This window comes from Procambarus clarkii, chromosome 22 (assembly GCF_040958095.1).
Source record: "Procambarus clarkii isolate CNS0578487 chromosome 22, FALCON_Pclarkii_2.0, whole genome shotgun sequence".
NCBI classification, from domain to species: domain Eukaryota; kingdom Metazoa; phylum Arthropoda; class Malacostraca; order Decapoda; family Cambaridae; genus Procambarus; species Procambarus clarkii.
Genome location: NC_091171.1, coordinates 2,455,488 through 2,480,266, shown reverse-complemented (window position 1 = coordinate 2,480,266; position 24,779 = coordinate 2,455,488). Strand labels below are relative to the sequence as shown.

The 24,779-nt window shown below is 42.6% G+C and overlaps 1 protein-coding gene across 1 annotated transcript in view; it reads left to right on the top strand.

Moving 5' to 3' along the window:
* The window catches only part of Rab4 (RAS oncogene family member Rab4), a 210,642-nt gene extending 192,607 nt beyond the window's left edge, over nucleotides 1–18,035 (top strand). Inside the window, exon 6 of the mRNA XM_069329377.1 lies at nucleotides 17,290–18,035. Coding sequence (XP_069185478.1) covers nucleotides 17,290–17,444 — 155 coding nt within the window. The 3' untranslated portion in view covers nucleotides 17,445–18,035. The remainder of the gene's footprint in view (nucleotides 1–17,289) is intronic.
* The last annotated feature ends 6,744 nt before the right edge of the window (nucleotides 18,036–24,779 follow it).

The following is a 24,779-nucleotide window of genomic DNA, read 5'->3' as shown; positions in this document are numbered from 1 at the left end:
TCTTCTGGTGAGGCTTTAACTTGTAACTGTAGTAGCTAACAGGTAGAACCTCCTCGCCTAGTTGTTGCATCAGGACGCCCCTGATGCCGGTACCACTGGCGTCGACATTGATGATGAAGGGCTTCATGATATCTGGAGAGGCGAGAATGGGATCAGAACATAGCAGAGATTTAAGTTGTTCAGAGGCAACGGTCTGTTGAATGGTCCAATGATACCGTTGCTTGGGGCTGGTCAGATTCATCAATGGTGTCACTACCGTACTAAAATTCTTCACAAACATACGATAGTAAGAAGCAAGTCCAAGGAAGCGCAGGAGCTGCTTCCTGGTCGTAGGTTGTGGGTAATGTTGGATGGCTTTGGTGTGAATTGTTAAAGGAGCTATGCTGCCACTCCCTATCACATGACCCAGATAACGCACTTTACCTTTGGCAAATGTGGACTTGCCCAAGTTGATGGTGAGGCCGGCTGTCAGGAGCTTGGCGAACAGTCGTTGCAGCTGGAGCAGATGTTTTTTTTTTTTTTTTTTTTTTTGAGATATATACAAGAGTTGTTACATTCTTGTACATTCACTAGTACGCGTAGCGTTTCGGGCAAGTCCTTAATCCTATGGTCCCTGGAATACGATCCCCTGCCGCGAAGAATCGTTTACTCCATTCACGTTCACTCCAGGTGTTGGCTGCCACAACGATGTCGTCCAAGTAGGCGTAGGTGTTATCTTGGCCGTAGATGACTGGGTTGACTGCTCTCTGGAAGATGGCCGGGGCGTTACACAGTCCAAATGGAAGGCGTTCATATCTGTATAAGCCAAAAGGAGTGGTGAAGACAGATATTTCCTTAGCCCTCTCTGTCAGGATTATTTGGTAATAGCCTTTTAACAAATCAAGTTGAGATAAATATGTTGCATTACCTATTGTGTCAAGGATATCATCTATGCGTGGTAAAGGATAAGCATCCTTGACGGTCACAAGATTCAATTTCCTGTAATCGGTACAAAAGCGTACTTTACCGTGCGGTTTCGGCACCAAGATGCAGGGTGAGGCCCAAGGACTCTCACAAGGTGAGGCCAACCCATGATCCAGAAGGTACTGTACTTCAGCACGCATAACTTCCTTTTTGTACGGGCTGATACGGTAGAAGGGTTGACGAATCGGCCGGGTAGCAGGAAGCAGCTGGATGTCGTGCTGAACCACCTTACACTCCTGGGGATCATCGTTGAACAACTTCTGATGTTCATGAAGAACTTTGATGAGAGGAGCACTATTACTGTCCTGTAGATAGGTAGGGAGATCATTAAGGATTTCCGAGTTGGAAAGCACTGACTCAGAGTCAGAGCTTTCCGGAGGAGAAGCAGGGAAGGTCTCACTGTGGAGGTATGGATCTTTGAAAGTGGAGAGTGACATTAACACAGTGGGGGGAATACCTTTATACTCCTTGAGTAGATTGATGTGGCACAACTGGGTTCTCCGCCGCTTATCTGGAGTCTCAAAAACGTAGTTGTGGTTGTTTCTGCACTCCTTGATGCGGTAAGGTCCTGAAAACTTATTTTGCAGAGGAGAACCTGGGATAGGAAAATATGCCAACACGAAGTCTCCTGGTTTAAATTTCCTTATTTTGCTGCGTTGGTCAAAATGGGTCTTCATCTTCTCCTGAGCTTTCAATAGATTGTTATTAGCAAATTTACGTACTCTCTCTAGAATGTGTTTTAAGTTTTGAAGAAACTGGGGCACATTCTGAGGGTCACTGAAGGTGGCATTACGTAGAGAGTCTTTGAAAGCTTTGAGAGGAGTACGGCACTTACGTCCGTAGAGCATCTCATAAGGAGATACTCCTAGAGACTCATTGGGGAGACTTCTGAAAATGCACATGATGAGGTCAAGTTGTTTATCCCAGTCTTTTAAAGTTTCATTGCAAAATTTCTTTAGGAGTGCTTTTATCGTTTGATGACTACGTTCAAGAGAACCCTGTGAAGCAGGATGATAGGGGCTGGACAATACCTGAGTGATGTTGAACTCTTCCAGTGTCTTCTTGAAGAGATCACTGGTGAAGTTGGTGCCACAGTCACTTTGAACCTCCCATGGAAATCCGTATTGAGTAAAGATCTTCAATAGTTGTTTCACCACCGTAGCAGCCGTAATGTTCTTTACAGGAACTGCTATGGGGAATCTAGTGGTTTGACACAGGATGGTTAATATATAGGCGTTGCCAGAACTGGTCCGGGGTAAAGGACCAACACAGTCTATGATGAGTCTGTGGAAAGGTTCTGCAGGCACCTGGATGGGAATTAGAGGAGCCTGGGGAATAGGGATGTTAGGTTTCCCTGCCATCTGACATACATGACACTGTTGCACGTAACTTTTGACGTCTTTTACCATACCTGGCCAGTAGTAGTCTTGTCTGATTCCGTGATAGGTTTTGTTAAAACCATAGTGAGAAAGGGCTCCGTGGGCCAGGTGTAGAATATCGGGCCGTAGGCTGGTGGGAACCACTAGTTGTTCGACATTTGCCCAATCGTCATCCTCCTTCAGCTTACTGGGTCTGTACCTGCGGTAGAGCAACTGATTCTCTAGGAAGAACCCAGGGATACTGTCAGGTTGAGTCTCAGCCTGGAATAATAATGGTGTTAATGAAGGATCCTCCCTCTGTAACTTACGGAACTTCAACATAGTAAGATTCGGTGGGAGATTCTGAGGGTCTTGAGGGACAGCGGTAGCAGTAGAGTCAGCTGGTTGCGGGCGTGCAGCTTGTGCACGGGTGGTCACCAAAACCGGAGGAGAAACTTCATCACTTTCTTGGACCTCTGCTGGAACATACTTAAAGATGGGATTGTCCACTACAGAGTTACACACCTGGGGTTTGTCCATGATGATCAGGTTGGAAGGTTGCAGATCTTCTGCCAAGTCATTGCCCAGGAGAAGTTGCACTACAGACATGGGAAAAGGCTTTTCCCTGATGGCGACTTGGACTTCACCGGTCATGAAAGGACAATCCAGGTGGACTCTGGAGAGTGGATACGGAGAGGTAGCAGTGAGGTCAGTGATAAGGACGGTTTCCCCGGTGTAGGTGACGTTAGGCACAACCGATTTCAATATTGTTGATTGAAGAGCCGCTGTGTCCCTCAAGATCTTCAATTTGAAACGTACTTTCGAATCTGTACTGCTGGCAGAGACAGTTCCAGGATATAGGTGTTTGCTGAAGAGAGAAAGATCATTAACATGCCCGAAACGCTTTGCGTAATAGTGGCTTTAGGCATTGTATGTACTAGCCCTATCTATAAATCCATCATTCTTTGCAAAATCTCTGGTATGTATGTACTTTACCTAAATAAACATTTATTTATTTATTTATAACAGGAACACCAACATTCATCACAGGCTTACCGGACTTAGGAGGAGTCGGTTTGGGTTTAGGAGTTTCATTATTGCATTTGTATTGAGCTTTTCTACATTTATCCATGGTATGTCCAGAGAGTTTGCAATACTTACAATACAATTGAGAGCTTGCTTGATCGGCACTCACTTTATCATAACTATGCCAAGACTTCTTACTGGAAGGTGGGTCCGGTGTTAGCCGATGTATGAGGCTGTAGGTGTCAGCCGACTTCGCACATCTGATGTAGTCCATTCTGATGTAATCGATTGTAGTCGATTGTACAGGCAGTCAGATCATTGATCGATTATGCCGCACCTGCACTCACAAATCTACCACACTGTAGCGAGTAAACCTACACTCGCTCCATTATCTCATCATCTTAATGGCATAACTAATTACACTAGCTATAATCCTATCCCTATTTACAGGTAACGGTTTTTCCACCCGCCTATCTTACTGTGAGGTGTATTAACCGTATATAAGCCAGCGATTTGAGAATAGCAAACGCTCTTGATACTGGTAATGGCTTAAAAAGGGCCACCACTTACGGGCTATTCATGCCCGTGCCACCTTTTGGGTGGCTTAATCTTCATCAATCAATCGACTCTTCAGTAGTTAGGCTTTTATTGCCAAGGCGGCGGAAGTTGCAACATCAGTCATCTGGTCACCATTTGGTCCGGGAGACATCTCCCGTCACGCAGGGTGCAGTCGCACCTCCACAGATCTCCAGTATCATCTATTGATACTGGAAATGGCTCAAAAGGGCCACCACTTACGAGCTATTCATGCCTGTGCCACCTTTTGGGTGGCTTCATCTTCATCTTAAACACATTCACAAGGGAGACATCTCCCGTCACGCAGGGTGCATTCGCACCTCCACAGATCTCCAGTATCAGCTCCTGATACTGGTAATGGCTGAAAATGGCCACCACTTACGGGCTATTTATGCCCGTGCCACCTTTTGGGTGGCTTCATCTTCATCTTAACACATTCACAAGGGAGACATCTCCCGTCACGCAGGGTGCATTCGCACCTCCACAGATCTCCAGTATCAGCTCCTGATACTGGTAATGGCTTAAAATGGCCACCACTTACGGGCTATTTATGCCCGTGCCACCTTTTGGGTGGCTTCATCTTCATCTTAACACATTCACAAGGGAGACATCTCCCGTCATGCAGGGTGCGTTCGCACCCCCACAGATCTCCAGTATCAGCTCTTGATACTGGTAATGGCTTAAAAGGGCCACCACTTACGGGCTATTCATGCCCGTGCCACCTTTTGGGTGGCTTAATCTTCATCAATCTTCATCAATCAATCGAATAGCAAAGAAATTACGGGCTCACCATAGCCCGTGCTACATGGACACTTCGTTCTGAGTAGCCAAATCTGAAACGAATAGCAAACACCATCTGGTCACCATTTGGTCCGGGAGACATCTCCCGTCATGCAGGGTGCAGTCGCGCCTCCACAGATCTCCAGTATCAGCTCTTGATACTGGTAATGGCTCAAAAGGGCCACCACTCACGGACTATTCATGCCCGTGCCACCTCTTGGGTGGCTTAATCTTCATCAATCTTCATCGATCGAATAGCAAACCAGTACAATCTCCAGTCAAGAATGTAGTACTCGGCGTAGGCAGTTCTAATCGACCCAAGACGCTACAGCTTCGACACAGAGCAGACAACAGACTACGACCTCATCCAGCTAAAACGCTCTCCCACATAGAGCTCCACGACTCGGGCCACACTCAGCTCTGCTCCAAGCTCCGTCTCAACGTCTACGACACTGCTGTATCCAGGACTACTAAATAAATATGAAACTTACTAAACACTGTGTATCTAATGTACCCAACAATGTAACAAACGTACGTTACAACACCAACAGTGGAAAAAGCTTGACGTTGCCCAAAACAGTGCTATGAGAGCCGCACTGGGAGCCCCCATGTGGACCAGGCTTGAAACTCTTAGACTGGAGACGGGTTTGCCCTCTCTACAAGAAAGAATATCACAAAGGACAGCTACAATTATCAGTAAGATAATTATTTCTTCTGATCCAATCCCAGTACGGCAGGCCTTGGTGGTTGGACTAGGCCAAAACAATGGAAACTCTTGGGTTGCAAGAGCAGGAAAAGTCCTAAACAGACTACATTTAAAAAGCATGATTCTTGATAGACAGGGTGATCATCCACACCCAAATTACACTCCTTCCGCGCCGTGGGAAGAGCCTACTTTCAAAATAGTAATAGAAAGTCTCCCAATGAAAAAGGCTGCCTATGATCCGACAATCCTTAGGCGCATAATAGAAGAGCAAATGTATAGCATAGCATAGCAGGAGCCATCCACATCTTCACAGACGGATCGGTGGACACAGAATATCTCCGTGACAGTCTCCGTGGTGTAGTGGTAAGACACTCGCCTGGCGTTCCGCGAGCGCTATGTCATGGGTTCGTATCCTGGCCGGGGAGGATTTACTGGGCGCAATTCCTTAACTGTAGCCTCTGTTTAACGCAACAGTAAAATGTGTACTTGGATGAAAAAACGATTCTTCGCGGCAGGGGATCGTATTCCAGGGACCTGCCCGAAACGCTACGCGTACTAGTGGCTGTACAAGAATGTAACAACTCTTGTATATATCTCAAAAAAAAAAATATGAGAATGCTGGCGCTGCTCTTTGCACGGCCAGCGTACAGGCATACTGGAGACTGGGAGGACTAGTATCATCAACCCAAACTGAAGTTGACGTGAAAAACACGTCAACTTCTGTTTCTACAAATGATGGCATTAACTTACTTGCATGTGATATATTAAAACTGACGGGAAGATTGGCGGTAGCTTGCTGGCGTTGAGCGAGGTGTGAAGTTTCCAACGCGAATTCTCGTTGACGACACTCCATAGCCAGAGTCGCTTGTTGTTTGTCATGTTCGTGTTGCATCTCCAACTGGCGTTGTTTTGTTTCAAGCTGTACTCCTTCCCGCTCACGGAGCATTGCAACCTCACGTTCGTGTTCTTCTTTCCTCAAGGCAGCTTCACGTTCCTTGAGGGCGATTTCACGTTCTTGTTCTTCCCTTCGTATGGCAGCTGCTTCTCGTTGCTGCTCGAGGGCTTCCCTTTGCTGCTCGCGTTCAATCTTGGCCAGCTCTAGTTTGAGTTTCATCGTTGCCAAATCAGTTTTATCTGCAATAAAGTAAGTTTCGTGAGTTTCAGAGTCTATCTTACCTTGCTCTAAGAAATGATCCAGTAACTGGTTGTGTATCTCATTTTTGTTGGCTTGGTAGGGAACTTCTAGTTGATACTCATGTGCAAGAGTGTGTAATTCAGTCCTCTTGGCACGACTTAAAGTCCTTATTTCACCTGCTGGATCTGCACGGAAAGCTTGGAGACGAAACATTGTGAAATTAGCAAATAAATGCACAACGAATATACCGTTGTGATATAGTGAATGTCAGAAACAGGACACCGTGGCAACTGGTACCTATCCTGTGGAATCTTTAGCAATTAAAGTTAATTACAAGATGTTAAATGATTAATTATTTTTTTTTTTTTTTTTTGAGATATATACAAGAGTTGTTACATTCTTGTACAGCCACTAGTACGCGTAGCGTTTCGGGCAAGTCCTTAATCCTATGGTCCCTGGAATACGATCCCCTGCCGCGAAGAATCGTTTTTTCATCCAAGTACACATTTTACTGTTGCGTTAAACAGAGGCTACAGTTAAGGAATTGCGCCCAGTAAATCCTCCCCGGCCAGGATACGAACCCATGACATAGCGCTCGCGGAACGCCAGGCGAGTGTCTTACCACTACACCACGGAGACTGCTGATTACTTAAATCAAGGTCGCAGGAAATCTTGTACCCGGTACTCATGTAAGAGGATAAGGGCAAGAAAATCCTACTAAACAAGTGAAACTGAGTTTCTAAAACAAATGAAACAGTTAATTGCCTCAAAAGTAAAATTGGTAGTCCAAGGATGTAGGCATACCTTGCCGAGTCTCTATAGGACATAAGCAAGTTTTCCCACTGAAATTAATATGATACTTACAGAATTAGCGAACTTTTGTGCTCTGAAAAAGAAAGCTAATTCCCTACCAATGTATGTATCATCATCTCTGACTGACGTGTAGGGGTGCGAGGTGTCAACTGGTGACGAGAACTGCTGCTGAGGTCCCAATTCAGCAACTAAAGTTCGTGCTAGAGGAACTATGGCCCTCTTTATCCTCCTACTGTCAGATTGCAGAAGATTAGGTGCACTTGACCCGGGGGCAGACCACAGTACCAGGGTACCAATATGATGATCTGTCGAAAATATGAGAAATATCCAAGGGACAAAAGATTGTAAACACGAGTAATAACACGGAGGGAGAGATGACCAATTAAGAGTATGACTGAGGCCTACAGTCACCACGTAATCCAAAGTTGTCTCACCTTCACCATATGCTACTCTCGGAATACACACAGCACCATATAAAAATAAACTTGAATATGAAAAATAGTAAAAGCTACGTTACCAAAGCCAAATACGCTTACCATAAATTACTACTTGGCACCAGTACTTGAGTGAAGCTCCCGGACAGGCCCCCACTTTATGTGACGGTAAAGCGTTGGTGTTCGGCTGTTTCAAAAGCTAGGGGAGGGGCCTCGTCACATAAAGAAAAAAAAAGAGAAAAGCTGGAACTTTCGTCTGTGGTAAGGTAATGGGAAGACACACAAAACACAAGTAAATTTAACAATGAAATTTTAATTACGTTAGAAAAGCAAGACATGAATAAAATTGAGCATAAAATGTAACAGACAAGTCAACAAACAAAATAATAAGAATAATCACTGGCAAATGAAAAGTTACGTTAAGACAAGTGAGTAATAGCAAAGTAAATAAGAATGATAGTGCCGGAATATTGGCTTCGAGCTGCCACCTCCCTTAGTACAGGGCAGCATACTTGGCCCTCTCCTCTTTCTCATCTACATTAATGACCTTCCAAATGCCTCCCAACACCTCAAACCAATTCTATTTGCTGACGACACAACCTTCATTTACTCCAGTCCTGATCCCCTTGCTCTAAATGCCACAGTAAATACTGAGCTAAATAAAGTCCATCTGTGGCTAACTGCCAACAAACTCACCCTTAACATTGACAAAACCTTTTATATTCTGTTTGGCAATAAATCCTTTAATCAAATAAATCTCAAAATAAACAATACCCAAATTTGTAACAAATTAGATGGCAAATTCCTTGGCATTCTCATTGACCACAAGCTTAATTTCCAGGGACACATTCTAAACATATCAAAAAAAGTTTCAAAAACTGTGGGCATTCTTTCTAAGATCAGATATTATGTACCACGCCCTGCCCTGGTGACTCTCTATTACTCCCTTATCTATCCATATCTCAACTATGGTATTTGTGCTTGGGGCTCTACTACCCAAAATCACTTACGTCCTCTAATTACTCAACACAAAGCTGCTATTAGGACAATATCCAATTCTGGCCCCAGACATCACTCGGTACCCCTACTTAAATCTCTGAATATGTTAGACATTAAGTCACTGCACATTCTCTCATGTGTATTATACATATATAAAACGCTAAACTATAATGCCAATCCTGATCTCAAAAGCTTCATAGAAGGTTGTATCAGAACCCATGAGCATCACACCAGAAATAAATACAGTTTTGATATTCCTAGAGTACGACTTAATCAAACTAGAAATGCTCTACAAATCAAGGGGCCCAGAATGTGGAATGACCTTCCCAACCATGTAAAAGACTGTACCTCTCTCAACCAGTTTAAGTTAAAAGCGAAGCTATACCTAATAAATTCCCTGTAACCTACCTTACCCTTCTATTGTCAACCAATGTCTGTTTTTTTCTTTAAAGAGCGCTGTTTGTCGACATAATTGTATTTGTGCTGCTTTTTCATCTATGTTTTCATTTCTTGTTTTCATTCTACTCATTATGCTCAATTAGTATTAAGCTTGTCATTTAAGTTTATCATGCCCGAAACGCTTTGCGTAATAGTGGCTTTAGGCATTGTATGTACTAGCTATACCTATAAGTTAAACAATCCTTGTAAATATTTATTGTATGTATGTACCTTACCTAAATAAAATTGTATTGTATTGTATTGTAAGCCAAGGCTTAGTCTACCAATGAGACGTGTCAACTGCAAGGAGCACTGGAATATTCTGTCTTCTCTGGGCCGCTGCAGCCCAGACATCAACTAGTGGCGGAGGGTGGTGGGGCAGGTGCGACTGGACACCAGCCAATCAGCGACAGGCTGGCGATGGACAAGCAGTTTGCCGGTTAACGGTGGTGGGGGCGAGCAGGTGTGCCGGTGTGCTGGATACGTTTTGCTCTCTGGGCAAAACGTTTTGGAGATACTTGCTGGATATATCTTCTATATTATCTGTTGATGTGACGTACTTTGGAGGGAAGAGCAGGCTCAATCTCTCTTGAAAGAGATTATCGTCACACTCAAAACACTCAAAATGCAATCATACACACAGACTCAAAAGCTGCACTTCAAATACTAGGACAAAAACAGTGGAAAGATAATGTGGAAATAATTACCACCATTTTGTATCTTGGAGCAGTCGCTAAAGGCAGAGGACTCAACATAAGAACATAAGAACATAAGAACAAAGGCAACTGCAGAAGGCCTGTTGGCCCATACGAGGCAGCTCCTATTCTATAACCACCCAATCCCACTCATATACTTGTCCAACCCGTGCTTGAAACAATCGAGGGACCCCACCTCCACAATGTTACGCGGCAATTGGTTCCACAAATCAACAACCCTGTTACTGAACCAGTATTTACCCAAGTCTTTCCTAAATCTAAACTTATCCAATTTATACCCATTGTTTCGTGTTCTGTCCTGTGTTGATACTTTTAATACCCTATTAATATCCCCCCGGTTATGTCCATTCATCCACTTGTAAACCTCTATCATGTCACCCCTAACTCTTCGCCTTTCCAGTGAATGCAACTTAAGCTTTGTTAATCTTTCTTCATATGAAAGATTTCTAATTTGGGGAATTAACTTAGTCATCCTACGCTGGACACGTTCAAGTGAATTTATATCCATTCTATAATATGGCGACCAAAACTGAACTGCATAATCTAAATGGGGCCTAACTAGAGCAAGATATAGCTTGAGAACCACACCAGGTGTCTTGTTACTAACGCTGCGATTAATAAATCCAAGTGTCCGATTTGCCTTATTACGAACATTTATGCATTGATCCTTTTGTTTTAAATTCTTACTAATCATAACTCCCAGATCCCTTTCGCAATCCGACTTCGCAATCACAACACCATCTAGCTCGTATCTTGTAACTCTATCATCATTACCTAACCTCAGAACTTTACATTTATCAGCATTAAACTGCATCTGCCAATCCTTTGACCATTTCAAAACCCTATCTAGATCAACTTGAAGTGATAGTGAGTCCTCCTCCGAATTAATTTCCCTTCCGATTTTCGTATCATCGGCAAATTTGCAAATGTTGCTACTCAAACCTGAATCTAAATCATTTATATATATTATAAACAACAGAGGTCCCAGGACAGAGCCTTGAGGCACTCCACTTACAACATTTTCCCACTCTGACTTGATTCCATTTATACTAACTCTCTGTTTCCTTTGGTATAGCCATGCCCTAATCCAGCTTAATATAGCACCCCCAATACCATGAGACTCTATCTTTTTAATCAGTCTTTCATGTGGCACTGTATCAAAAGCTTTGCTAAAGTCAAGGTATACAACATCGCAATCCTTACCACTATCAACTGCCTCAACAATGCTAGAATAAAAAGATAACAAATTTGTTAAACATGAACGGCCATTTATAAAACCATGTTGCGACTCAATTATTAATTTATGTTTTTCAAGATGAAGACGAATTTTATTTGCTATTATAGATTCGAGTAACTTTCCCACAATAGACGTTAGGCTAATTGGTCGATAGTTAGACGCAAGTGATCTATCTCCTTTCTTAAAAACTGGTATCACATTAGCAACTTTCCAAAACTCTGGCACTCTGCCTGTCTCTATTGATTTATTAAATATGGTTGACAGTGGGTCACAAAGCTCCTCTTTGCATTCTTTAAGCACCCTGGCAAACACTTCATCCGGCCCTGGGGATTTGTTTGGTTTGAGTTTTACTATTTGTTTAAGAACATCCTCCCTGGTAACTGCTAAACTCGTCAACCTTTATATATAAACCAATAACTTTAAACTGGATCCCATTCCATATTGGAATCCCATTAAATGAAAAAGCTGATGAAATTGCTAAATTGGCAACTCGTCATCCAGTGATACATAAAACAATTCAACCCAGCCTAGAGAACATAAAAAACATCATCACCAAAAAACTCTCACATCTCAACAAAGCCTACCTACACCAGAGAATAGCTGAAGGTTCGCCATCTGCAACATGGTATCTTCAGGCAACCAAATTAGAAAGGTTAAATATCCCAAAAGGAATCCATAGGGAAATAGCAGTTAGGTTATATAGACTACGTCTAGGTTACAGATGCAACTGGGAGATTGGTGAACCCCGACAGAGAGAGTGCATCTTCTGCCAAACTGTCACAGAAAAGCCATTACTTCACTATCTTCTGGAATGTGAAGCAACCAATGACCTTAGAAGAGCTTTAAGAGTTCCTGAATCTTGCAGTGGCCACCCTGAAGCCATCAACACAGCCACTCTCCTGGTCAACAAAGGTGTCCAGCAGCTGGACACCCTCATAAAGACTGTGAAGCAGTATCCTCCCCCGCGATAACAGCTTGATGGTTAAATGCAAACTCAGAATACTGAGAAAAAAAAATTGTACCACTTACGGGCTATTCATGCCCGTGCCACCTCTTGGGTGGCTTAATCTTCATCAATCAATCAATTACTAAATAATGTTGTAAATAACGAATTAAAAAAGTTCACTCATGGATGGCAATCAACAAACTCACACTAAACATAGAATAGAAAAAGGTAATATTTGGAAGCAAATCAACAAATGCAAATGAGTTTTAAATAGACAATGTTAACATCTGCAATAAGAATTATGGAAAGTTCTTTGGCCTATACATAGTCACGAGACTCAACTTCAGCACCCACATAAAACACATTAACAAAAAAGTAGAAAAAACTGTCGGTATACTTTCTAAAATCAGATATTATGTTCCAAACTCTGCTCTCCGCTCATTATACTATGCGCTAATCTATCCCTATCTAACATATGGTATCTGTGCATGGGCTTCAACCACTGCAAACCACCTCAAGCCAATCACCATCCAGCAAAAATCTGCTATTAGAACAATAACTTACTGCTTTCAGACAACACACAGCCTTCCTGTTTAAACCCCTCTACATGCTAAACATAAACTCGCTCGATACTTTCTCTTATGCCATTTACATGTACAAAACCTTCTTCCTTGATGAAAACCCTGATCTGAAACTATTCTCTAATTAACAGATGTGATAGAACCCATAATCACCACACCAGAAATAAATGTATCTTTGATATTCCTAGTCAAACTAAATATGTATAAACACTCTGTGCATATAATAGGACCTAGTCTATGGAACTCACTCTTTAACGAATTTAAAAGCTGTCCAACCTACTCCTTTATTGAAAAGTAACACCAAAAAGTTCCTAATTTCATCCTCATAGTTTTTTTACCAAGTGCTTCAAACTCGCACTGTATCTTATGCTACCCCAAAATATGTGTCTTTGCTATACAACTTCACCGTTTTAATCACTGTCATCATCTTATATCAAGGTTGTTATGTTGAAAGGAAATTTTACTACAATGTACCTAGAAATAATTCTAAAATTATGGTACAATGTACCTGTCGATAATCTTCAAATTTTACTAAAATGTACCTACTGTCTTCAAATTTAATTACAATGTAACTGTTAACTTGTTTCAATTCTGCTACAAATTACCTACTTAAAATTATTTGTTAGATTAAGAACCTGCCCAAAACGCTCTTGTGTGTCAATGGTTTTACAAGAATGTAAAAACATCAATGCTATGAACTCTCATAAACCATTGTACTATTTTGAACATAAATAAATAATTTGTACCAAGAGAGAGACAACACCGGCACGCAGGCGATGAGTCACAATAACGTGGCTGAAGTATGTTGACCAGACCACACACTAGAAATTGAAGGGACGACGACGTTTCGGTCCGTCCTGGACCATTCTCAAGTCGACAATCGACTTGAGAATGGTCCAGGACGGACCGAAACGTCGTCGTCCCTTCAATTTCTAGTGTGTGGTCTGGTCAACACCGGCAGTTTCCTGCACCGTGGGAGATTACACCTTTCCAACTTTAATCCCTCCCTTCCTCACCCAAGAAACAAATTAGAGATCAGTCTTGGGGCTTCGTCTTAGGGCTGATCAGAGCATCAATATGGCACAACGCCTTAAGCCATATTGATGCTGTTTAATCGTTTCAGACTTGGATACCCATGTGCATGGGAAAAAGGCTTACAGATTCCACAAGATGAGAGGAAATCTCAGAACTGTAGAGAAATGCCCGACAGACCACTGGAACATTACCTAACACAGTGCACAGTTACAAACCCAATAAGATCTCAACTAAGATTCCACAGAGCAGAAGTTGTTAAACACACGGGGCATAATCTTACTGAAGCGAACATACAAATCATAAATACTCATACTCCGCCTGAACAGTAAAACAAAAACAAGTAATAATAATAATAATAATAATAATAATAATAATAATAATAATTTTTATTTAGGTAAGGTACATACATAAAGAGATTTTACAAAGTTTGTTGGCTTTATAGATAGAGCTAGTACATACAATGCCTAAAGCCACTATTACGCAAAGCGTTTCGGGCAGGAAAAAACACTACTGACTAAAGCTTAAAACTAATGGGTAAAAAGAAAAAAATGCGTTGAGTACAAATAAAAATAGAGGTAAAAGAGGGGGGAACATTGTTGAAAAAGCAGCACAAATACAATTACAAATTATTACAGAAAATTACATTAAAACAGCGTTGATTTGTAAAACAAAACAAAAAAACAAAAAAAACATACATGGGTTGACAATAGAGAGGTAAGGTAGGTTACAGGGAATTTATTAGGTATAGCTTCGTTTTTAACTTAAACTGGTTGAGAGAGGTACAGTCTTTAACATGGTTGGGAAGGTCATTCCACATTCTGGGTCCCTTGATTTGTAGAGCATTTCTGGTTTGATTAAGTCGTACTCTAGGAATATCAAAACTGTATTTATTTCTGGTGTGGTGCTCATGGGTTCTGTTACAACCTTCTATGAAGCTTTTGAGATCAGGATTGGCATTACAATTTAGCGTTTTGTATATGTATAGTACACATGAGAGAATGTGCAGTGACTTAATGTCTAACATATTCAGGGATTTGAGTAGGGGTACCGAGTGATGTCTGGGGCCAGAATTGGATATTGTCCTAATAGCAGCTTTGTGTTGAGTAATTAGAGGACGTAAGTGATTTTGGGTAGTAGAGCCCCAAGCACAAATACCATAGTTGAGATATGGATAGATAAGGGAGTAATAGAGAGTCACCAGGGCAGGGCGTGGTACATAATATCTGATCTTAGAAAGAATGCCCACAGTTTTTGAAACTTTTTTTGATATGTTTAGAATGTGTCCCTGGAAATTCAGCTTGTGGTCAATGAGAATGCCAAGGAATTTGCCATCTAATTTGTTACAAATTTGGGTATTGTTTATTTTGAGATTTATTTGATTAGAGGATTTATTGCCAAACAGAATATAGAAAGTTTTGTCAATGTTAAGGGTGAGTTTGTTGGCAGTTAGCCACAGATGGACTTTATTTAGCTCAGTATTTACTGTGGCATTTAGAGCAAGGGGATCAGGACTGGAGTAAATGAAGGTTGTGTCGTCAGCAAATAGGATTGGTTTGAGGTGTTGGGAGGCATTTGGAAGGTCATTAATGTAGATGAGAAAGAGGAGAGGGCCAAGTATGCTGCCCTGGGGAACACCAATGTTGATGGGTAGGGTGGGAGAAATTGTATTATTCACAGAAACACATTGGAGCCTGTCAGTAAGGTGGGATTTGAGGTATTGTAGGGAGTGTCCTCTGACACCATAATGATGTAATTTAAGAAGAAGGTTTTGGTGGTTGACAGTATCGAAAGCTTTACGCAGGTCCACAAATAACCCAACAGGGAACTCATTTTTATCAAGAGCTGTATGAATCGAGTTAAGCATACTAATAAGTGCATCGTTAGTGCTTTTTTTGGGCCTGAAGCCATATTGGCAAGGGCTAAGTATATTGAGTTTGGCTAGATATGAGTAAAGCTGCTTATAGATTAGTTTTTCAAAAATTTTTGACAAGTTTGGCAGGATTGATATAGGTCTGTAGTTGTTAACATCTGTGAGATCACCACATTTGTGGACAGGCGTTACTCTCGCTTTTTTAGAATATCTGGAAAGGTTTGGAGTTCAAGTGACTTGTTGAAGAGCAAAGCAATAGCAGGGGCTAACGATCTGGAGGCTTTTTTGTAGATTAAAGTTGGTATCTCCTCAAGGGCACCAGACTTGGTTTTAAGGGAAAGGATTATCTCATTGACGTCAATGGAATTAATAGGCTTTAGGTACAGAGACTGGGGATAGTTCCCTGTAAGATAGTCCTTAATGTCAGTACTGGAAGATGGAATATCATTAGCAAGGGATGAACCAATGGAAGAGAAGAACCTATTGAACTCAATAGCAGAATCAGAGGCTGAAGTAACTCTTAGTGGGCCAGCCATTGGCTTAGGGCCCGCGCAGGAATATCCCTGCAGAAAAAAAAAATTATTGTCTTCCCAAGAGCTGAAATCATATCGGCAAGAACTTTGTTTAGTTAAATAGTTCAGCTGTGAGCTGTTTGTGCATTACTTTTTCATACATTTTTGACAAGTCCACCCTGTCAATAGGTGAGAATAAATTACTGTTAATAAATTGTCGCCTTCATTTATTTTATTGATTACAAGAAAATTACACATTTAAATTTAAGTAAAAAATGAAAATTTGTTACTTGAAATTTAAACTTGAAAATTTACAAAAATGGAACCGTTAAATTTCTTGCAAAGGCCTCTCTTAAATTCAGTCATCTTCATTACCAGAATAAAGCTGAAAAACTAGACAGTAGCGCTCGCAAACACTAACGTCTTCAACATTTTCATCCATTGTTAATTTTTCCATCAATTATACTATTCCATAAATTTTGTGTTTTTCTTCCATGCAAGAATGGCCGCCTGGAGTTCGGGAAGGCGACTATAGGATCCATGGTCAAGAGGCTGCCGTGTGAAGGGGTCGATCGATTAAAACGCTAAACTATAATGCCAATCCTGATCTTAAAAGCTTCATAGAAGGTTGTAACAGAACCCATGAGCACCACACCAGAAATAAATACAGTTTTGATATTCCTAGAGTACGACTTAATCAAACTAGAAATGCTCTACAAATCAAGGGACCCAGAATGTGGAATGACCTTCCCAACCATGTTAAAGACGGTACCTCTCTCAACCAGTTTAAGATAAAAACTAAACACTACCTAATAAATTCCCTGTAACCTACCTTACCCCTCTATTGTCAACCCATGTCTGTTATTTTTTGTTAATGAACACTGTTTGTCAACCTATTGTATTTGTGCTGCTTTTCAGTCATGTTCCCCCCTTTTTTTTTTTATCTTTATTTGTATTTGTTCTCAACACTTTTTATTCTTTATGCTCAATTAGTATTAAGTTCTAGATATTAATGTTTTTCTTGCCCGAAACGCATTGCGTAATAGTGGCTTTAGGCATTGTATGTACTAGCTCTATCTATATATTGATCCATTAATGTAACATCACTTGTATGTATGTACCTTACCTGAATAAACATATTTATATATTTATATTTATTTAAAGGGGACTCCAGCAGCAGGCGAAGCAGCGTCGAGTCGTCTATCACCTTCTTGGACGAGTGCAGCAGTACCGGCGCCTCCATCACCTCCTGTGTCACGCTGTCTCTGAACTCCTCCGGGACCTCCTCCGATGATTCCTTAAATGGTATTGGGAAATGACTGACGCAACAGCCGAAATCCGCTGCCTTCTAGCTAAGGGAAGACAGATGTTGTCCGTGGTTAAGTCGCAGAACCTGATAAGCTGATCTATATACGCTGTCTTCTGATAATTTTTTATAAATGTGATTTAAGTCCTTCGCGTACAACCTGTATTGATCTCCATACTTATCTTGAAACTTCGAGCCAATTGTAACAATTGAAACCGTGAGCGTAACCAAGGTATCTGCAACGACATTAGTCAGGCCAGGAGCTGCATAAGCCAACTTGGTGGTCCGTAAATCCAAAATACGTTCATACAAAGGGATCAATAACTTGAACAACGTGTCAATCTCAATATTGTTTACCTCAATAACTTGAGATAAACTTAATAGGTTGATTTTATTTAGAACAGTCTTTGCCATTTGCTTTAAGATCTGCAATGCATTGTAAAGTAAGGATACTTCTGGTCCAACATTAATTCTCCTTATTTGGTCTACGGCTGCAGCAGCAATAGCAGCAAGGTGGTCATATTTGTCAAGCCTCTTTAACATCTCTATAAGACTATAAAAACCAAATGGCTTAATATGTTCATTATCCATATATTTACTATTGATCACCAGCCCTGCAGCAGCTTGCCTTCCCGATATGGCATCCTGCAAGAAATCCTCTGGAAACGTAATGATTAAGCCCATTATTTTCAAACGCTGGTATAGGTTTGGGCAAAATTCCGCGTCTGTGAATATTGTTAGTATCCAGGATTTCAAGGTAGTAGACTTGAGTGCATCGAGATTTATCGTCTTCCGAGTGGAAGAGGATAAATCCTCTTCCCTGTATCGATAGAATGTTAAGTCAATAATTTTCCAAAGGACATCTTCCCATTGCTCCGTCATCCTGACCGACGTCGCACGCAAGGAAAGAGTTAATGCACACAGCATTCCAAGCTGTAATCTGGCATCGTCAAACATTAAATTATTATCCAAAAGTGACTCTTCAACAAATTTTAAAATTTGGTCCGCAGAAAATTCTTCAGAGAGGGTCCTTATGTTGCCAAACATTGATAGTGGAAGACTAGGGAAATAATCGGCTAGTGTACTGGTATCCATTGTTTGGGAAAGTTTATCTAAGAAACTAAGAGTAAGAGGTGTTCAACATACAACCAAATGCAAGTGAATAATTGATCAGATTGATTGATTGATAAAAATTAAGCCACCCAAGTGGTGGCACGGACATGAATAGCAGGTAACAATAATTGATCAGTTGTTGTTTCAGATTTAGCTACTCAGAACGAAGTGTCCTTGTAACAGGGCCTATGGTGAGCATGTAAATTGATCAGCTTGATTGATTGATGAAGATTAAGCCACCCAAAAGGTGGCACGGGCATGAATAGCCCGTAAGTGGTGGTCCTTTCGAGCCATTACCAGTATCAAGAGCTGATACTGGAGATCTGTGGAGGTGCGACTGCACCCTGCGTGACGGGAGATGTCTCCCGTGTAAAAAATAAATTGATCAGATTAATTGATGAAGATTAAGCCACCCAAGAGGTGGCACGGGCATGAATAGCCCGTAAGTGGTGGTCCTTTCGAGCCATTACCAGTATCAAAAGATGATACTGGAGATCTGTGGAGGCGCAACTGCACCCTGCGTGACGGGAGATGTCTCCAGGACCAAGTGGTGGCCAAATGGACTGATGAGGAATTGATTGATTGATGAAGATTAAGCCACCCAAAAGGTGGCACGGGCATGAATAGCCCGTAAGTGGTTTTAAGCCATTCCCAGTATCAAGAGCTGATACTGGAGATCTGTGGAGGTGCGAATGCACCCTGCATAATGGGAGATGTCTCCCTTGTGAATGTGTTAAGATGAAGATGAAGCCACCCAAAAGGTGGCACGGGCATGAATTGGTAAGAGGTGGCCCTTTTGAGCCATCACCAGTATCAATAGATGATACTGGAGATCTGTGGAGGTGCGACTGCACCCTGCGTGACGGGAGATGTCTCCCGGACCAAGTGGTGACCAAATGGTGAAATTGATCAGATGATGATGAAGATTAAGCCACCCAAAAGGTGGCACGGGCTTGAATAGCCCGTAAGTGGTGGCCATTTTAAGCCATTACCAGTATCAAGAGCTGATACTGGAGATCTGTGGAGGTGCGAATGCACCCTGCATGATGGGAGATTTCTCCCTTGTGAATGTGTTAAGATGAAGATGAAGCCACCCAATAGGTGGCACGGGCATGAATTGGTAAGTGGTGGCCCTTTTGAGCCATCACCAGTATCAATAGATGATACTGGAGATCTGTGGAGGTGCGTCTGCACCCAGCGTGACGGGAGATGTCTCCCGTGTTTTAAACAGATGAAGAAGATGAAGATGAAGCCACCCAAAAGATGGCACGGGCATGAATAGCTCGTAAGTGGTGGCCCTTTCGGGCCATCACCAGTATCAAGAGCTGATACTGGAGATCTGTAGAGGTAGATCCCAGCGTGACGGGAGATGTCTCCCATGAAAGTGTCCAAGATGACGATTAAACCACCGAAAAGGTGGCACGGGCATGAATAGCCCGTAAGTGGTGGCCCTTTTGAGCCATTACCAGTATCAAGAGCTGATACTGGAGATCTGTGGAGGTGCAACTGCACCCTGCGTGACGGGAGATGTCTCCCGGACCAAGTGTGTGGTCACACACACCCAGATTGATTGATGAAGATTAAGCCACCCAAAAGGTGGCACGGGCATGAATAGCCCGTAAGTGGTGGCCCTTTTTAAGCCATTACCAGTATCAAGAGCTGATACTGGAGATCTGTGGGGGTGCGAATGCACCCTGCATGACGGGAGATGTCTCCCTTATGAATGTGTTAAGATGAAGATGAGCAACCCAAAAGGTGGCACGGGCATAAATAGCCCGTAAGTGGTGGCCATTTTAAGCCATTACCAGTATCAAGAGCTGATACTGGAGATCTGTGGAGGTGCGAATGCACCCTGCGTGACGGGAGATGTCTCCCTTGTGAATGTGTCTAAGATGAAGATGAAGCCACCCAAAAGGTGGCACGGGCATGAATAGCTCGTATGTGGTGGCCCTTTTGAGCCATCACCAGTATCAATAGATGATACTGGAGATCTGTGGAGGTGCGACTGCACCCTGCGTGACGGGAGATGTTTCCCGGACCAAATGGTGACCAGATTCTGGGAGTTATGATTAGTAAGAATTTAAAACAAAAGGATCAATGCATAAATGTTCGTAATAAGGCAAATCGGACACTTGGATTTATTAATCGCAGCGTTAGTAACAAGACACCTGGTGTGGTTCTCAAGCTATATCTTGCTCTAGTTAGGCCCCATTTAGATTATGCAGTTCAGTTTTGGTCGCCATATTATAGAATGGATATAAATTCACTTGAACGTGTCCAGCGTAGGATGACTAAGTTAATTCCCCAAATTAGAAATCTTTCATATGAAGAAAGATTAACAAAGCTTAAGTTGCATTCACTGGAAAGGCGAAGACTTAGGGGTGACATGATAGAGGTTTACAAGTGGATGAATGGACATAACCGGGGGGATATTAATAGGGTATTAAAAGTATCAACACAGGACAGAACACGAAACAATGGATATAAATTGGATAAGTTTAGATTTAGGAAAGACTTGGGTAAATACTGGTTCAGTAACAGGGTTGTTGATTTGTGGAACCAATTGCCGCGTAACATTGTGGAGGTGGGGTCCCTCGATTGTTTCAAGCACGGGTTGGACAAGTATATGAGTGGGATTGGGTGGTTATAGAATAGGAGCTGCCTCGTATGGGCCAATAGGCATTCTGCAGTTACCTTTGTTCTTATGTTCTTATGATTGATTGATGAAGATTAAGCCACCCAAGATGTGGCACGGGCATGAATAGCCCGTAAGTGGTGGCCCTTTCGAGCCATTACCAGTATCAAAAGATGATACTGGAGATCTGTGGAGGCGCAACTGCACCCTGCGTGACGGGAGATGTCTCCCGGACCAAGTGGTGACCAGATGGTGTGGGAATTGATCAGATGATTGATTGATGAAGATTAAGCCACCCAAAAGGTGGCACGGGCATGAACAGCCCGTAAGTTGTGGCCCTTTTGAGCCATTACCAGTATCAAAAGCTGATACTGGAGATCTGTGGAGGTGCGAATGCACCCTGCATGACGGGAGATGTCTCCTTTGTGAATGTGTTTAAGATGAAGATGAAGCCACCCAAAAGGTAGCACGGGCATGAATAGCTCGTAAGTGGTGGCCCTTTTGAGCCATTACCAGTATCAATAGAAGATACTGGAGATCTGTGGAGGCGCGACTGCACCCTGCATGACGGGAGATGTCTCCCGGACCAAGTGGTGACACACACACACACGGGTGTGATCATGATGATGATGATGAAGATTAAGCCACCCAAAAGGTGGCACGGGCATGAATAGCCCGTAAGTGGTGGCCATTTTAAGCCATTACCAGTATCAAGAGCTGATACTGGAGATCTGTGGAGGTGCGAATGCACCCTGCATGATGGGAGATTTCTCCCGTGTGAATGTGTTAAAATGAAGATGAAGCCACCCAATAGGTGGCACGGGCATGAATTGGTAAGTGGTGGCCCTTTTGAGCCATCACCAGTATCAATAGATGATACTGGAGATCTGTGGAGGTGCGACTGCACCCATCGTGACGGGAGATTTCTCCCGTGTGAATGTGTTTAAAATGAAGATGAAGCCACCCAAAAGATGGCACGGGCATGAATAGCTCGTAAGTGGTGGCCCTTTTGAGCCACCACTTACCAGCATCAAGAGCTGATACTGGAGATCTGTGGAGGTGCGAATGCACCCTGCATGGCGGGAGAAGTCTCCCTTGTGAATGTGTTATGAAGATGAAGCCACCCAAAAGGTGGCACGGGCATGAATAGCTCGTAAGTGGTGGCCCTTTTGAGCCATCACCAGTATCAATAGATGATACTGGAGATCTGTGGAGGTGCGACTGCACCCTGCGTGACGGAAGATGTCTTCTGTGATTTAAACAGATTGAATTGATTGATGAAGATGAAGCCACCTAAAAGGTGGCACGGGCATGAATAGCTCGTAAGTGGTGGCCCTTTTGAGCCATTACCAGTATCAAGAGCTGATACTGGAGATCTGTGGAGGCGCGACTGCACCCTGCGTGACGGGAGATGTCTCCCGGACCAAGTGTGTGTCGTCATTGATCAGCTCTACAAGTTATTATATATATGTCGCCGTGGAGATGCCTGGAGAGTGAGGTGTGTGTGCAGGCTGCTTGACGCTGCCTGACTTGTTATTAATTAAATGTAAGTTAACATAAGAACAATGACACAGCAACAAATGGAAACCATCTCAAGACCGACAACTACTCACATCTGCACATATGGATCAGTTTATCAAGAAAGAGGTTCTGCTGGGGCAACAGTTTAAACCAACAATCATGAACTAACTGGAGCTTGAACAGTAGGTGCTCAACATTGCAAACAGAATTTATTCAATGAAAGAGACCATAATTTTTTTTTTTTTTTTTGAGATATATACAAGAGTTGTTACATTCTTGTACAGCCACTAGTACGCGTAGCGTTTCGGGCAGGTCCCTGGAATACGATCCCCTGCCACGAAGAATCGTTTTTTCATCCAAGTACACATTTTACTGTTGCGTTAAACAGAGGCTACAGTTAAGGAATTGCGCCCAGTAAATCCTCCCCGGCCAGGATACGAACCCATGACATAGCGCTCGCGGAACGCCAGGCGAGTGTCTTACCACTACACCACGAAGACTGTTATGCAAATGAGAATAATTTACAAGAGGTCATCGATGATGATGATGATGATGAAGATTAAGCCACCCAAAAGGTGGCACGGGCATGAATAGCCCGTAAGTGGTGGCCATTTTAAGCCATTACCAGTATCAAGAGCTGATACTGGAGATCTGTGGAGGCGCGAATGCACCCTGCATGATGGGAGATATGTCTCCCTTGACATCCCTCCCTTGTGTTAAGATGAAGATGAAGCCACCCAATAGGTGGCACGGGCATGAATTGGTAAGTGGTGGCCCTTTTGAGCCATCACCAGTATCAATAGATGATACTGGAGATCTGTGGAGGTGCAACTGCACCCTGCGTGACGGGAGATGTCTCCCGTGTTTTAAACAGATAAAGAAGATGAAGATGAAGCCACCCAAAAGGTGGCACGGGCATGAATAGCTCGTAAGTGGTGGCCCTTTCGAGCCATCACCAGTATCAAGAGCAGATACTGGAGATCTGTGGAGGCTCGAATGCACCCTGCATGACGGGAGATGTCTCCCTTGTGAATGTGTTATGAAGATGAAGCCACCCAAAAGGTGGCACGGGCATGAATAGCTCGTAAGTGGTGGCCCTTTTGAGCCATTACCAGTATCAAGAGCTGATACTGGAGATCTGTGGAGGCGCGACTGCACCCTGCGTGACGGGAGATGTCTCCCGGACCAAGTGGTGACCAAATGGTGAAGAGGTCATCATTCATACGGACTCTAAATCTTCGCTCTAGTCATCGTTATCCAGCTAGCACCGAGATAATATAAAACTCATCACAGAAATCCTACACATAAGAAAAGAAGCACGCAATCTAGGGCTGTCAATCACCATAAACTGGATACCAAATCACACTGGTATAGATGGTAATGAAAAGGCAAACTAACTAGCAAAAACTGCCACTGTTCTCCTTGTTGCACAGATTAAAATACCTCCGAGAGCAAATCAAGAAGAAAATACTCCTAACTATCAACAGTAGCCAGAGAGCCAAAGGATCGGAAAGAAGATCCACTTCGATGTGGTGTTTGGTAGGAGAAAATGTGGTTCATGTTTGGTAGGAGAAAATTCTGAAAAACGGGCCAGATTTTTGAAAAGTAGAATTTAATGGTTTAAGAAATTTTTGGGATGAAATAGATTGGAAAGTCCTGGGAACGGAGGGTGGGCCGGTCGTGGAGCGAGACGCGAATAAAGCGATGGGTGAAATAAAAAGAAATAAGAACGTAAGAACATAAGAACAAGGCCTATTGGCCCATACTAGGCAGCTCCTATTTATAACCACCCAATCCCACTCATATACATGTCCAACCTACGCTTGAAACAATCGAGGGAACCGATTGCTCTATCGGGAACCGATAGGCAGAGTACCAGAGTTATGGAAAGTTGCAAATGTGATACCAGTTTTTAAGAAAGGAGATAGATCACTTGTGTCAAACTATCGGCCAGTTAGCCTAACGTCTATTGTGGGAAAGTTACTCGAATCGATAATTGCAAATAAAATTCGTATTCATCTTGAAAAACATAAATTAATAAATGAGTCGCAAAATGGTCTTATTAATAGCCGTTCATGT